At 39.4% G+C, this 17,019-nt stretch overlaps 1 protein-coding gene across 1 annotated transcript in view; it reads left to right on the top strand.

The window, feature by feature from the left end:
- Positions 1-1,992: 1,992 nt before the first annotated feature.
- tmtopsb (teleost multiple tissue opsin b) overlaps positions 1,993-17,019 on the top strand; it is a 58,190-nt gene continuing 43,163 nt past the window's right edge. The window contains exon 1 of the mRNA XM_041968359.1: positions 1,993-2,541. Coding sequence (XP_041824293.1) covers positions 2,175-2,541 — 367 coding nt within the window. The 5' untranslated portion in view covers positions 1,993-2,174. The remainder of the gene's footprint in view (positions 2,542-17,019) is intronic.

Genomic DNA, 17,019 nt, shown 5'->3' with positions numbered 1-17,019 from the left:
ACACATCTTACAGTTGCGCAATTGTTCTTGCATCGATGGTTGACCTGACATTTTGCCCTTTTCCCAGGGCTAGGTGTGGGAGGTTGCTGCTGAAGCAGTTGCTCCTTATGTGCCTTCTTCTGACTCACATGAGAGTTGGCCAACTCTTTCGCGAGCTCAACCAGGAAGTCCACTCTTCTCTCCTGCACTCCGGTGCATTCCTTATGAAGAACATGAGCGTTCCGTGCCGCCATGTCGATCATGTTGTAGAACACGGCGACTGGCCATCTCCGTGTTCCTGCACGCACGCTGTACTCCCGCACCATCTGGTCCATCACATCCACACCACACTTTGTGGTGTTGTATTGTGTGACAGTGTTTGGCTTCCTTTTGGTGGTATTCTCAGTCTCAACCACATTGTGCATGCTGCTGAGAAGATAGACAGTCTTTTTCCGTTTCGGCGCATATACTGTGAGTGTTGCACCAGTGGTGGAAAACACTCGAGTGGTGAATTTAGTGTGGTCCTTCAGTCTAGTTGACTGAGGAATTTCCCGGCGAATCTTGTTGACTGTGCCAAGGATGGTGGTTTTCCGGCTAAGCAGTCGTTGCGCAAGGGACAGCGATGTAAAAAAATTGTCTGTTGTTACAGTTCTGCCCTTATCCATGAACGGCTCCATCAGCCTCATCACTACACTCTCAGAGAGTCTCTCTCCACTGGGACGACTGGGGTCCTTGCCAAGATATGGCAGGATATTGCAAATGTACTTTGATTTCAAGTCACAAGCCAGCCAAAACTTAATGCCAAATTTGTCCGGTTTTGTTGCAATGTACTGCAGAAAACTGCAGCGAGTCTGTTCATCAATAGTGATGTGTCGACCAGGGTTATAAGATCTGATGCAGTTATTGACAAAAGATTCCCACAGATTAGAAATTGCAGCAAACTTATTTGTCTCCACTCGCTCACTGCGTGTGAACATGTTATCAAAGCGTAGGTGTTGCATGATGTTTTGGAAGCGCTTTCGGGCCATAGTAGCAATGATTCGTGGGTTTCCCAGCTCTGCTGACCAATTGTCACGTAGTGATGGAACTTTCTTCACCCCCCGCAAGATAATAATTGCAATAAATGCCATTAGTTCTGGGAGGTTCATGAACCAATCTGCCTGCTCCTTTTGCCGTGCATGCTGAATGGTCCATTCTTGAATGCTACGAAGCATTTCAAGTGTTATAAAACAGAAGAAGCTTTGAAGACGAGTCCGGATACTTCTTCTGGCCTTAGCAGTTGGCTCTCCATCTGTGCCGTATGGTTCTATTGGGGTGAAATTGAGACATGTCCCCAGCTGTTCTTCATGCCACACTGTGCCATCTTTAGCCATCTCTGTCCTCTCACTTCCCAACCGAGCCCTCTTTTCTGGCAGTGGAGCAGTCTCATCATCTGCAAGGTAAACAATTTCACAATTTCAGAGGACGAAAATAGGATGTTTTGGAAATAAGATTAAAAAAATCCTTTATTTGTACCAAAATGGAGAAATTCCAGTGTTGCAACTCACAGTACAGGACAAAGCAGAAAGAAAGAAATTTGTCATACCAAAAAGTTCAATAATAGTTTCAAATCTTACCTGAAGACTGCTCAGAGTCAGAGTCCGAATCCAGCTGAATTTGTATCTCTTCTCCATCTGAGTCACAAGGGTTTGTATCGCTGAGGATCAGGTCCAATGCCTGCTGAGTTGTAAGCCGCCTCTGCATTTTGCTTCCTTCTATTTGTTCGAGGTGAAGCTAGCTACTATTTATCCCCCTCAGCCCACCATCCCCCACTGCCACAGAATTTACCAGACGTTTCAAGGTAACAAGGAGGGGCTGGATGCAATGGGTGCATTCCTCAGGTAATGGCTGCATTTACAAATGAAGAGATGCTAATTTTTGCCAGCAGAGTCGTCAGTTTGGACTAAAGGTCTTTCGACCCTTCTCTGGGACTTTAGGGAGACATCAAAATTCCTGGGACTTCTAGTGTTAAAGGATATCCCGTTTACCAACTGTCACCTATAAATGTGCTTCAAGCGCACCACTTGCAGTGCAGGACTCCTCCGTGCGCCATCACCTCCCCAAATGAGTTGACTGAGTGGAAAGCAACGAGTCCGGATGGTTCCGTCCCGCGGTGCAAACTTCCGACGGGTCCAAACCTCACGGCTCAACCCGGCATGATCATTTCTAACGTGAGCCTGATCTGTGCGCGCTGTCACGGGGAAGTAACGACGGACGCGTACGAGGAGGTATCCGGCTCTCTTCCTCCTCCGTCCCTGACCCCGACGGGACACCTGGTGGTGGCGGTGTGCCTCGGGTTCATCGGCACCTTCGGGTTCCTTAGTAACTTCCTGGTGCTTGCGCTGTTCTGCCGGTACCGGGCTCTGCGCACGCCCATGAACCTCCTGCTGGTGAGCATCTCGGTGAGCGACCTGCTGGTCAGCGTGCTGGGGACCCCGTTCAGCTTCGCGGCCAGCACCCAGGGACGGTGGTTGATCGGACGCGCTGGGTGCGTCTGGTATGGCTTCATTAACGCATGTCTTGGTAAGTATTTAGTTTTATTTGTGATAAACTAACATTTGGCCTTTGTTAGCGGAAACTCGAAGGGTAGGAACATTGCAAGTAATAAAATCTGCATATCATTATTTCAAACTAAAACCAGGATAAAGTCCTGACTGTATGTCTGTATGTTGCAGAAAGTGTGAAAATGAAGATTTACTTACTTTGCATGTTGGCCTCCGGGCACTTTATGCGCTACATTTCGTCATTTATTAGACAAAACTTAGCAAAAATGAGCCTCTTGCGCAATAAACAAAAACATATTGTTAGCCTCATAGCATAATTTCCCAGTTCATATGTCAAAGTTTTTGGACATTAAGATGTACGGTGAAACAGTAGTGTTAGGTAGATGTCACAATTTGGCCAAAATATGACTTGGGTAATTATGCTATGAAGCTAAGGATATGCATCCATTCCCTGCAGCATGGTCAACGTGAATCTCAGCCTGGAAAATTCCATTAAGTCTCAGCTAATTTCATCTTTGAAACTCTAAAACTAAAAATCCTTTCAAGTTGTAAAGGTTTCATTTGCTTGCAAAGATAAACTGCAAACAGAAGTATACTTGTCACCCTGCAGATTTATTCCCAAAGGATTACAAAACTAAGTTTTAGGAGATGACAGACAGATGAACATTAGAATGAAACATGGAAGACGCATTTCTGATTGTACTGCATAATAAAGCAGCTTTTATCTGGATGCTTGGAGGTTGAACTCAGATTTGTGCATGCAGGAATATTGGCAGAGTTCTTCCTGCTTGGATCAAACCTGTAAAGTTTTGGGACAGTTTTCTTTAATTACTTTCCACGATTTAATGATCCTGAAAAACTGAAGGATGCAGATATTCCAGCCAGTGGAGTGTTAAAAGCCAGAGGAAAGTTTGGAGGTTAATTAAGGGTTATCTTGCTGCACCGATCCTCACTGATTATCACTATAAATGTTCTGTCTTTGGCACAGAATTACTTTAAATTTGAAATCTGCTAATAGACTTTGATACAGACCTCTCTTTCTTTGTACTTGCCAAGTCATTAACTCCTGGTTTTGGAATCTGGACTTTAGTGCAATGCAGTAAGGTGCAGTAGTTTTATCAGCTCAGTGAAGCTCTGCGTCATTTATCTACTGCTTCCTCTAGAAGCAGAGATTCAGGTCTTTTCTCTCTCTTTTTGGAGTGTGAAGAAAGGTGTTAGTCTTTAATGACTTCTGTCAGCATCTTTCAAACAAATTAAATGCAATTCAAACCACTGGCGAAAGGAATGTAGTGAGAAAAAAACAATTTGGAGACTAATTCATTAAGAAGAAGTTAAAAAGTTAATTGAATTAGATATCGAATGAAGCTGTGTAGATAGGAGAGTAAAAACATAAAGCAGATATTAGCAAAAAGAAAGGAAATATAACATGAAATAAACTGATAGTAAATACAATAATAATAATAAAAAGCTTGAAATAAAACATAAAAAAATGGTTAAATGTTAATAACTAGAACAGAATGCAATTAATTGTTGGCCTAAAAAAAGATGACAAATGAGATAACTATAAATAAAGAAATCCACAACATAACAACCAGACTGAATAAATGAATGTTGGAAAACACTGATGCTGTGGTTTGGAGCATCATTAATGTTTTTGTTTTGCTCTGAAGAATACCAGATGATGAAAACAATGATAAATAGATAAATAAACACATGATTTAAGAATCTGCTTATAAACAAAGCATTAGCTGTGTTGTTTGGAAAGCAAAACATCCTCACTTTGGAGATGTTATTCAGATTCAACAAAACTTAATCCATTGATTTATTCATTATATTTCTGATTCAGAGGAATTTCTCCTTTTTCATGTGGAAACAACAAGAGTAATAGTTTGTGTGGTCTTAGTTAATCATTTTCTGTTTCATTTTTAATACATTCATTATTTACTTCCTCCCTTTGTTCTCTTGCTGTCTAACACTCCTGCAAGCAATAAATCACTAAAACTGACAGGCCACTTCATCAGGTCCACCTTGCTAGTCGTGGGTACCTTCACAACTGACTTAATTCTTGGTGGAATAGATTCAACAAGGTGTTGGAAACATTCCTCAGAGATTTTGCTCCATATTGACATGACAGCTTCACACAGTTGCTGCAGATTTATCAGCTGAACATCCATGATGAGAATCTCCCGTTCCACCACATCCCAAAGCTGCTCTGTTGGACTGAGATCTGGTGACTGTGGAGGCCGTTGGAGTTCAGTGAACTCATTGGCATGTTCAATAAACCAGTTGGAGAGGGTTTGAGCTTTGTGACATGGTGCATTAGTAGCATCAGAAGATGCTACACTGGTGATAAAGAGATGGACATGGTCAGCAACAATACTTTGGTGCTGTGGTGGATAAACCAGTCCACTGTGGTACTAACAGGCTCAGGAAGATATGCCCATACCAGTAGACCACCACTAGCCTGAACTGTTGATACAAGTCAAGGTGGATCCATGTTTTCATGATGTTTCCACCAAATTCTGAGCCTAGCATCTGAATGTGGAGCTGAAATGGAGACTCATCAGACCAGCAATGTTTCTCCATCTTCTATTGTCCAGTGTTGGTGAGTGTGTGTGAATTGTAGCCTCAGTTTCCTGTTCTTAGCTGACAGGAGGCACCCGGTGTGGTCTTCTGCTGCTGTAGCCCATCTGCTTCAAGGCTGGACGTGTTGTGTGTTCAGAGATGCTGTTCTGCAGACCTTAAGCGCGAGAGCACTTAAGTGTATAGTTACGGTTGCAGACGCAGCATGAGTCCATTTTAAGGGCCCAAAGATCTCAAGCATCCAGTTTTGATCCTTGTTCCGTGAACACAAAGATTTCTCCTGGTTCTCCCAATCATTTGATAAAATTATACACTGTAGATGGTGCAATTTTCAAAGGCTTTGCAATTTTTCTGAAACTGCTGAATAATTTATACCGGCAGGTTATAGCACATTAGCAAACCTCTGCTCATCTTTACATGTGAGAGGCTCTGCCTCTTTGAAACACTCCTATACCCAGTCATGATACTGACCTGTTGCTACTTAACCTAATTAGTCATCTAATGCTCCTCCGGCTGTTTTTCATTTGTGCTGGTTACTTTTCCAGTCTTTTGTTGCCCCTGTTCCAACTTTTCGGAGATGTGTTCCTGCCATCAAAGTCAAAATGAGCTCATATTATACATCTGAATTACTCATCACAGCTTTCAGCCTGTTTTTTTTTATTTAACTGAATGATTCTGATGGAATCAAATGTGTTTAAATGGAATCTGACATGTTATAACCCGATCCTCAAAAAAGCTTATATTCCCTATAATGACCTTATTTGCTGTTTTTAACCTTCACTAAAGAGCACACATGATTAATTTTGCACTGTTTGTCGGTGCATGTTCAGGAGCATCTATGGCATTAATAAGCATTCGCTTAAAGCTTACTGCTGATGAAGAGCTACCATGCAATGCAGAGATTCAGTCGAGGAACCGGTGTAGTCATTTCATTCCATGAGAGATGGGTACCATGGCATTAAACATTCACAAAGTAATAGGGAATGATTGATGGTTATAATTGATCTCAAAGTGGAAAAAAAGCAAATATTCAGCCAAGTTTGGGCAGAAAATTTCTCCACAGGCCAAATTGTTTTGCATCACATTGATTGAAGTTGAGATGAAAATATTTATTAGCACAATGGTTCAAAACATCCTGCCATCTTTGAAAGCGTAGGATCAAACTTGCAATTAATTGCAGCCCTAGGAGGAGATTTAGCTTAATGTGTGTTTTCTCATTAGAAAACACATTTAGCTGCAGCTAAAGTGCATTGAATTTATGCTATAGCTTAACAAGTCTAAGCAATTTGTTTAGATGCAGATGGATCCTCATGCAAAAGTGCACAAAGGAAGCCAGATTTCTGTTGTTTAATCCATTTGCTCTAATTTATGTTTGTGCAAAGTCGACAACCCTTAGATTAGACACCAAATCCAAATCCTAAATTAAAAATTGAACTGTACAAGAAGCAACTCAAATAAAGCTAAACGTTAATGTTATTCACTACTAGCTTATACTCATCAATATTGTATCAGGACTATACAATAACCTACATACTGGATCTGTTTCAAGCTGACTAAACAGAAATGATTCTGCTCAGTTTGGCAAGATGGAACAGAAATAGGTCCCTGTTTCACCCTCCACCTATGTGAGCTAAAACCCAGTCTATTTGTTAATTCACTAATGAGACTTTATCCATAAACAATGCAGTTACTTAAGACAACATGAAAGGTAATGTAGCGTGCAATGAGGGATGGTTGACATTGGGTTGCTCTCGCTGGTTGTTAAGACATTCCAGGATAAAACAGGTCACAGACATGAGCTGCTGCTACATCATGAATGTGGTAGTATGTGCCAATTTCTGTACCACTGAAATTATGTATGGAAAACTGGTTATCAGGATTAGATACAGTTCCTTTCATCCAACTGAATATGAAATGGCAGGATTTGGTGCCAAAATATAAATTATGACAGCGTTGTGCTTTAAATATGATCATTTTCCTGTGAACACTGAACTGAAAGCAACGTATTTGTAAATACAAAAATGTGAACTTAAACTAGTTCACTTTATGAGAGGTCACTACCTACATTTTTATCGTTGCTACACCGACTTCACACTACGTTAACCAGCGTGCATAACAATGCAAAGCTGGTGCAGTTGAGCTGAAATGGCAAGTGGAGGTGAAAGAAAAGAAGCTGCAGACGCAGCATGCACATCACATGCTTCGTGTTGTTTCCAGCAGTGAAAATCTAACATTTCTATGCAAGTTGTTGCAAATGTCTGCATGCACTTAAAAAAAAAGTTAGGACATCAGGCTCATTGACTTCTAATTTGAAGATACGTGTGGAGTTAAAGCAGCTGTCCAGTTTGAGAGGATATCTGTAAGTCCTCGCCATTAGAAAAAAACAAAACAAAACAAAATACTATTAGGAAAGGGCAAGACCCTCTGCCAGCAGCCCCAAATGATGCAGATCACACTGCCTGCAGCCTTCAGGGGTATGACTTCCCAGCAACAGGTTAGGTAGTTAGTTACAGGTGTCTCAAGTTTAGTCTTTCATTCTCAGTTCTAATTTAACACTTTTGATTATGAATCAGAGTTTATGATACTCACCTAATTTTATATTGTGGCATTACAGGTTGGTAGCTGTGATCTATCTATCTATCTATCTATCTATCTATCTATCTATCTATCTATCTATCTATCTATCTATCTATCTATCTATCTATCTATCTATCTATCTATCTATCTATCTATCTATCTATCTATCTATCTATCTACATTAAATCTCACCATCACTTTTATGTTCAACACTCAAAGTAGTTTTAGTCTTTGGGGAAGTGTCATGTAATCTTTACTGGGATTTTACACCTCAGAGGTGAGTTTTCTCCAAACTTCTGCATGTTAATAATCAGAAACAGGGAAGTAAAGTTGATGATGTGTTTATTTCATGGGATGTGGATGAGTGCTTGGAGTCTTAGAGGGACTGAAAAGGGAGAGCCTTACTTCTTTCCATGTCTACATGTACAAAAACATGAATAACTCTTATACATGTAGAGATGAAATATTTAATCTGTAAGTTTCACCTTTGGAAACATGCACATATGCTGAGTGTGCTTGTACATGTCAAGAATCTATTCCACAAAATTCTAGCTAGTAGAAACAAGTTCAGCTAATCCTTTAACCTCACTGCAGAAACTAGATTTCTCATTTATGTCGCTTAATGAATCAGTTACAGTAACCCCATTAAGTACTGGAGATGCATGCTAGATTGTGCTGAGGAGGCAGCAACAGGGTAACACTGACAAATGGTCTGATTTGGAACAAGTGCTTCTGCTTGGCTGTCAGGATCGGAAGCAAGTAAGAAAATAAAACCACTGCAGAGAGGCATCACCAGAATGGGAAACAGATGGAGAAGGAACGTAAAGAGGGACAAAGAAAAAGAGTTAGAGGGAGCTGGCGATAGAATGAGTGCAAAAGCCAGAGACAATGAAAGATGATTAGCTACTGTGCTGACTCAGGCCTGAGACAGAGGGTCATTCATTTTACCATAAATCCATTCCACACCTCTCCAGAGTTGGGTGAAGAAGAATCAGGCCTCAGGTGAAAAACCCATTAAAATGCTGAAGAATTAAAGTGGGCCATGTTTGAATCAAAGCCAGCATTAGGGACTGCTGTTCCTACCAGGCTCAGGGTGTAGTCTGTGCAATCGTTACAGGAAATTAATGGAAAACTAGTGACTGTTGCCCAGCTGCTGAAGAAGCAGATCTTTTAAACAAAGAGAAGCCCCTCTGCCAGGAGGTCTCGATCAGTGTTATTTCTAAAATTTGTTTTTTCATCGTTGTACAATCATTTTGGCATCCTGATAAGTTAGGTTTCCTCCCCACTGTAATCCCAGTAAGTGAGTCAGTATTGTTGTCAATAACTAATTTCCAAGCATGAAAACAAAACTACAAAAAAGTGCATTTGTTATTAATTAGAAACAGATCACATGACTGCATTTGGCCTTGTAAATATTTGTAACTTTAAAAATCTGATATTAACTACTTGATGAACACCACAATGTAAAAAATAAATAAATAAACTGTAACATTACAGTGTTTGTCAGTATTATTTCTGTATTTGAAATACAGAGAAATACCAATAGGATTCCAGAAATAGCCTGAAAAAGTATGTCTGATATAAAATAATATAACATATCTATAATCGTGAAAATACCTCAAATAGAAAGAAAATATTATTCTATTTCACAATTAAAGACTGTTAAAATACATATTCAAAGTTATCAGGATTTCAGTAAAATGTCTTTTTAAAACAAAATGTTCAAACTGTTGAATTCAGTTTTGATACTGTTAATACAAAAAGATTTTGTGGGATACAAACAAAACTTTTCATCCTGTTCAGCGGCAGCCTTCTCTGGAAAAGTTAACTTCCTGATTTCTCTCCTAATAAAACTTTACTACTTTGTCAGTTTATCCATGTTGAACAAGCTAAAGTAGCATGCAGAAGCACTTACATCATTTAACAGACCACCATGCATTGCAACATGAGGCCAGGGGCCGTGAAACTGACGAAGCATGCTAGCGATGAAACATTAGCGTTATCTAGCATTAGCTGCCGCTAGCAGTTGCTGCCTGTCTGGTGAGCAAATAATACTCGCCTGATATCTTAGTTATGGAGTACCTGGTCTGTTTTTCTGCCTAAATCACAGGCTCTAAGAAATTATTAATAAAATATGTATGGGACTATTTTTTGAATTATACAGCAACAACAGTTGCATGGTCAAAACTTGAAACTGTAATGGGATAACAACTTGTAATGTAATACCGTAAGTAAGTGGGTGATTTGACTCAGGCTTACCTCTACAATTTTTTATTTTATATTTATTATAGTTACTGCAGAATTTGCAATACTAGACTTTGTTAAACTGTTATAGGTTAAAGAGTTTTAGTTTTGTCTTACATTTCAATATTCAGATCATGTTTCCCCCCATTATTTTTTTCACTGCTGTATTGGCTGCTTTTTATTTAAATGCTACTGTAAAATAGGGTCCAAATCATCACATGTTCATAATGTTATTTTGAATGGCTACAGGAAAATGTTAACACGCTTTAATGTTATCAAAGACAAATAGTAAAGAAAAACATATTTCTGTGCCATGTATGACCCCATTATACCACACTACTGGTCTGCCTGGTGTGCCTTAATGAAGACTAAGTGGAAAATCTGTCTTGCATCCTGTCTCTTCTCTGAGCTGTCTCTAGCTAGTAAAAGTCAGTCAATTTCTTAGTCACTTTCTCTACTTATTTTCCTCACTTCCTCCTGTAATATCCTCTACGGTTCTGTTGCTGAATCATCCATGGTATACATCCAAACCAGTCAATGTGGTGACATCCATTTGCTAGTGTGTGACATAGTGCTGGCAAGCAAAATGCAGCCGTTAAATGATACTCCAGACTGGAACACAGAGTTGTAAAATATGCTCCAAGAAAAATGCCTGCAAAAAAACAGATAATGTCCTGGCAGAAAATTACCAGGAAATTTTACTGTAAACTTTACGGACACCGTTCATCCAAAAATGGAAAATTCCATACTTCCACAGTATTTTCCCTGTTGGATTCATGGCCATGTCTGTTAATCCAATAACAGATATTTCTGTACTATCAAAGCAGTAGGACTGCAGAAAAGTTTGGTTTCGAGAAGAGTTCTTGTTTCCAATGCAATGTGTGAATTAAGAAATACAGTTAAAACTACTCTGAAAAGTTACAAGTGGAAATTTCTTCACGCTATTAGTATATCTGAACCTTTTTTTCCAGACTTTTCTTAGTGTGTGTGGTTTCTCAACTTCAGGATGCCGCAGGGCGATGACGGCTCCAGGAATGTGCATAATGACTGTCATTCTGCCATCAGAACAAGTCAGATGCACAGAATTTTAAGGTGATAAATGTATGCAGGGCTGCTTTTATACCACTTTCTGAAAGCCTCCATCTGCACTTATCAGTCAGCTTATCGGACAAAAACAATTAAGTCTAAGGATTTAATTTGCTTTTTAAGGTCTGCTTAACTAGCACGGCAATCGTATTTCATGGTGATATCAAGTCCAAGAAGAATGTCTGGGTTATAAGTCAGACTTTTTAACTTGTTCAATAGTAGTCTTCTGTGGGAGAGAGTTAACTTCTAGATTTCTACCCAAATAAAACTTTATTTATTATTTTAGCTTTTCTCTGTGTTTGTATATATGTGGGTAATTGAAACAATATTAATGTCTGCTTCATTGCATTTAGAAAAATAAATAAAGGAGCTAACTTATCTGTTGACTGACTGGCTTAAACAGCCACAACTGTTCTAACTTATGACTGTTTTTCTTTGTTTGGTTTTTTTAAATGATTGTTATAGTGCCTGCATGCAGCAGTTGTGAGTATGTAGTGACGTGTTTACAGATGAGACATTGCATTGATATTAGTGGATGGTAATTGCATTCAAGACAGAAAATGTTCAAATTTGTGCACGTGAGATTATATGTTAATATTTCCTACCTTTTTCAGCCTGCTGACCTTATTTTATACTCAGCATCTTCATATTTAATTCTACTGTGTATTTTATTTAATCATATTCTTGATATTATCTTTTTATTATTTCATATTGCCCACACTGCAGATCTAAACAGCTTGAGCAGTTTGCATCATTGTGTAATAGTGTATCTTCATCTGATAATAAATTGCTTTGCTAAGCATATTTTAAGGGCTTTCAGACCATTTTAAGAGACTTCTTTAATGATAAAATGATAAAATACAGCCAGAGGAGCTGCTGTAGGAATTGCATTTTCCCTCAGTGAGATGCAACTTTAAGTAAAACACCAGCTCTGTGGAATATTTCATAGATGCCTTAGCCATCCCTAATCCTTTCTAGTAAAACACGGCCCAACCATCTCTGTCAAAACCACATCTGTCCTTGGAGCCCTGCAGGTTTAAACAGCAAGAGTTCATGGTAGCATGGTAGACTGAACCACAGCAGCAGAAAAAATTCACAGCTTCCCTCTCACAGCCAGGCAGAGCAGCTACAGCTGGGATCAGAAATAGTGCCAGAAATCAGCCTGTTACAAGCTTCAGGAGCACTAAATGAACAAAGTGTCTTCGTTTTGTAAGATGAGTGCTTCCCTTTATTAGCAGGGTATTATAATTTAACTGAACCAGTTCAAGAGTTAGAAGAATAATAGTGGGATGTTTTAGTGACTGATCTAAATACATAATGTGTAATAATATGGAAAATTATAAAATGTGGCTTTGCTGGAGTAGTTAAAGTAGTTCAATCAGCTGCACATCTGGCCTCAGGTGATCACACTAGATGTCCCACTGGCCCAGAAAAACGTCTACAAGAAATCCTTCATTCCCTCTGCCATAACTATTCTGAATAATATTAAATAGACACAACTCATATGTTGCTCTTTCTTCACTAATCTCACCATTTTCTTTGTGAATGTTTTTGTTTGTTTTAGAAGTTTTATTGTTTCTTTTAAATGTAGTCGAATTTGTCACCACTCGGGACAGACAGTACAGTTCTATCTATCTATCTATCTATCTATCTATCTATCTATCTATCTATCTATCTATCTATCTATCTATCTATCTATCTATCTATCTATCTATCTATCTATCTATCTATCTATCTATCTTCTGTTTTAAATTTGGGTTGTTTTGGTCTTTTTCTTTTAGTCCATTTTTGTCACCAAAAGTCACCAGCAACAGTAAAAATATTTAGTAAATATTTAGTAAGGAAATCAAAAGGAGACAAATCAGGAATGAGCCTGAAGCACAGATGAAAACCATGTGGTTTATCTATAACTATCTGTATCCATTACAATGATATTTGTCTGCTGTTGGATAGAATTTCTTTCCAATGAATACAAGATATATTCAACCTTTATGCTTCAATAAAGCCCAATTTAAAACTTCAATTGTGTATCTTCGTGTGCTATTTAATTTCTCTGTGTCTGTGTTGAGCTAATTTCCATGTAGCATACCAAAGTACTCATGAAACATGAAAGATTTTATTTGAATCTTGATGAAGTACATTCATGAAGTATCTGCTTGACATGAAGACGACACCTGTTAAGTCCACATCTGAACAGAATGCATCAGTAACAAACCGTGAGCTCTTTATGCCTCCAGAGCCGCCTGCAAACACACAGACATACGCACACCTATACACACACGAATATCTAATAGGCACAGCCACCCAAACACATTAATCTCCCCCCCCATAATTTCCCCCTCTTCAGTCATTGCTCCTAGGTTGTTAGGCATGAGCATATTATCTTAGCCTGCAGGTCCACCAAGCATGGCATGTTTTCAGCCAATCAGAGAGCCCCATAATGTACTGAGGTACTCTGGCTATCAGTAATCAAAGTCCTTGTCCCTGTTAGACTCTGCTTAATGGAAGCAAGCTGCCTCTGGTTCAGCACTTTCAGTCTCCACGTGCTGATTAGCTCTTATTTAAGTCACTTCAGAAACAAATCACTCCAAAATAGATTAAATCCATCTTGCTGTGCCGCCTTTACTGAGGTGGCAAGTCCTAATTGACTAGTAACTGTATGCATTGCTGACTGAATGATTTTTATTTTCAGGGCAAAAGGTTGCATTGATAAGAGCAAATGTTACAATTCACAATGTCTCCTAAATTAAACATTAAAGGGGTAGTGTGCCCAGTATTACTTAATTATGAAAACCACATATACTGTTGATAAAATTGGTATTTTTTTATTTTAAAAACAGAATTTTGTGAATAAAAAATGGCTCATCTCTACAGGGTAAAACCAGGTTATGTTTTATGTGACATAGCGAGGTTATCTACGTCTCGAGAAAATTTAAAAACCCCACAGCCCCTCCCTCCAGATGCAGATAGAAGGGTTTTTGCCGTGCAGGCATAGAAAACCACGCCCACCAACACATAAGAAGGGATGTGAACTCATCTGCTATAAATCTGCTAGTTTCAGTCTTCTATTCTTTCACAGAGTTTCTGATTAAATATTCCTGCAATCGGACGATTTGTGCTTGTGAGGGGTGTAAAAGTAACACCGGACTATTTTTTACCTGCTGATCCTCATCTGGCGACAGACAGCAGCTCAAATCGTATCAGCAGCAACTTCCAGCAGCAACTTCCTGCAGCTGCTACAACCTGCTGCGAGTCTCCACAGCTTTCCAGAGCTGCTGGAGCTGCTGACAGGCAGCTAACAGCGCTAACGGCTCAGACTGAAACGTTCAGGACTAACTGGTTCATGTGTAGCTGAGGAGATTCAGGAGGGGAAACGTCTTCCACCTCAAAGACCACTCTGTGGTGTAGCTGCTTTGTGAATCTCGCATTGCATTTTGTCATTGAGCTGAGCTGCTGTCTGTCAATCATTTCTCCCTGTGCCTCCTGACCCACCCACTCCCCTCCCCCAGACTTGTACCCCAACCCTTGAAGTTTCAGATATTTTTCAAATTTGGCAGTGGGTGGAGTTAGACTTTAACTCTCAGCAACACCACAGCCCCTTGTCTCCTATGTTAACATTAGTATAACAAACGTTACTGTTGGAAAAACCACGGCCCCCTTCAGTGTCACACAGACAATCTTTATGAAGTAAAGCTCCACGTTCTTAGCATTTGCTTTTTTCCCCACAATTAAAGTTTTCCACTGTTTAAACTCGAAGAAAGTTAAAACCAAATTGTCGGATTCTAATCTGTTCTGCTCTGACATGCATAGAAATGCCACCGCGGCAATGGAGGAGGGTCAACTTCTGGTGTTTGCCAAGATTATTCTATAAACTAATCAGCTGCTCCGTGCATGTGTATTCTATTCTATTCTATTCTATTCTATTCTATTCTATTCTACAGTCATTTAGCAGATGCTTTTATCCAAAGCGACTTACATTTGAGAGTAAGAACAACACAAGCAAGAATTCAAACAAGATGGGACGTTGTAATTAAGTAGTAGTCAGACTGCTGTGAGTCAAGTTGGACCCAGGTGCTGTCATGTAGTGCTAGAGGCGGTGCATATCATTTTTTTTTTTAAGTAATTTTGTTTAAATACAAGACCATGATTTCATCACACAATATCGTCTTGGGCATAGGGTCACACAGCTTACTCAGTACTTGGTTGAGTCAAAGAGCTGGACAAATCTTTCTAACTCATTCTGAGTAGAAGAGTTAAGCTAAGTGCAGAAATGCTCCTTAAACAACTGAGTCTTTAGCTTGCTTTTAAAAGTAGATAAGGACTCTGCGGATTGGACGAAGTTTGGTAGATCGTTCCACCACCGAGAGACAACAGAGGAGAAGAGTCTAGCTACTGATTTTGTGTCATGTTGTGGTGGGAGCACTAGGCGTCTTTCACTGGCAGAGCGTAACTGTCGAGAGGGAGTGTAGCTCTGGATTAAGGAGTGGAAGTAGACCAGGTTACTGTTTTGTAAGCCAGAAGCAGAGCTTTGAATTTGCTGCGCGCTGCAACTGGAAGCCAGTGAAGAGCGATTAGCAGCGGCGTGACATGAGCTCTTTTGGGCTGGTTAAAGACCAGAAGTGCTGCTGCATTCTGGATCATCTGCAGAGGTTTAACTGAGAATGCAGGCAGACCAGCCAGTAAGGAGTTGCAGTAGTCAATGCATGAAATGACCACATACACATACACAGGGAGAACATGGAAACTCCACACAGAAAGGTCACTGTTTGAATACCCACTTAAAAATAATATAACATATTTATTTAACTATTCAACAAACTACCTAAAATACAAAATTAACATTTAAAGCATAAAGAGAAAATATGTAAATATGATGTTCAACTAAAGTTTGTTTTGTAAAGACGTGTAAAGATGTAGGAAAATGAAGCAATAATTGTGGTGTTTATTAATTAATATTCCAGAAAATAAAGAAAGGATTTCTGAATCCGACTAAACTAAATTTGATGGTCTGTTGAAGAGGTACGCCTAGATTAATGACCAATAGAGGAAGACTAATTCACTATCCAAAAATCATGTTCATAACAACTTATGAGAGGAGGATCTGTCCTGGTCAGAGGATTCAGAGTTTGACTGAGGTGTGAGATGTCAGATGGACGAGTTCCTACAACGCTGCCAGATTGCCTGAAAGTACATCTGTAACTCTTTGTGGGCCTTCAGCTCAGTATGTTGTGACTGCTGTGGTTCCTCCTCTCTTTTCCCGTCTTATTCATACGCAGCTTCCGCACCAGATGTCCATGGACGTTGCTTTTACAGCTAAATTAAGTCAGTCCGTCAAAGTCTTTGTGTAGCCCAAAAAGAGACATTGAAATTTTGGCCGTGTTTAGACATCTGACACGAACCAGATTTTGACCAAAGTTAACCTGAGTGAGGCACAGTTAATGACTCAAAATCCGATCAGTCTGTTCAGATCTGCCTTTAATATCATCTGCTGCATGTACCACACTAACTCCTTACTGTGATCACATCCAACCCCTCTTAAATAAAATTACGTTGTTTTAAAACAGAGATTGGAGAAGATGACGTAAATGGGTGTCAAATGATGTCACGGGGAGACAAATGTAAAAATAAAGAATTAAGTGTGTTTCAGGAAAATCTCATTACAAATCTATTTTAGTTTATTTATTTAGCAAGTTCATAATAATCTCAAGGGAGAACATTTGCAGCATATGATACTACATTTTATTTTCTCAGATATTGGTCTGAGTTGATCGGCTCATGAATGGTTCCAAAGAGTGTTTGTCAGAGCCATTACTACTAAGCCATTACTTCAAACCTCCCATATTCACACCAATAATTTAGTGGTAGACAACGCGTTTTATTTCAGCAGCATCTAATTCTCTGATCACCTGTGTCATCTGTTGATCAACATGGCTTTTTAGGTGTGTGTCTCTTGCTGGGCCTTTGTCCCACCAGAATTCACTACATTTCTGTGTAATCAACTTTGAAA

The sequence above is a fragment of the Melanotaenia boesemani genome, chromosome 18, assembly GCF_017639745.1.
Source record: "Melanotaenia boesemani isolate fMelBoe1 chromosome 18, fMelBoe1.pri, whole genome shotgun sequence".
NCBI classification, from domain to species: Eukaryota; Metazoa; Chordata; class Actinopteri; order Atheriniformes; family Melanotaeniidae; genus Melanotaenia; species Melanotaenia boesemani.
The sequence above is the reverse complement of the archived record's forward strand: the minus strand, read 5'-3'. Positions and strand labels throughout refer to the sequence as shown.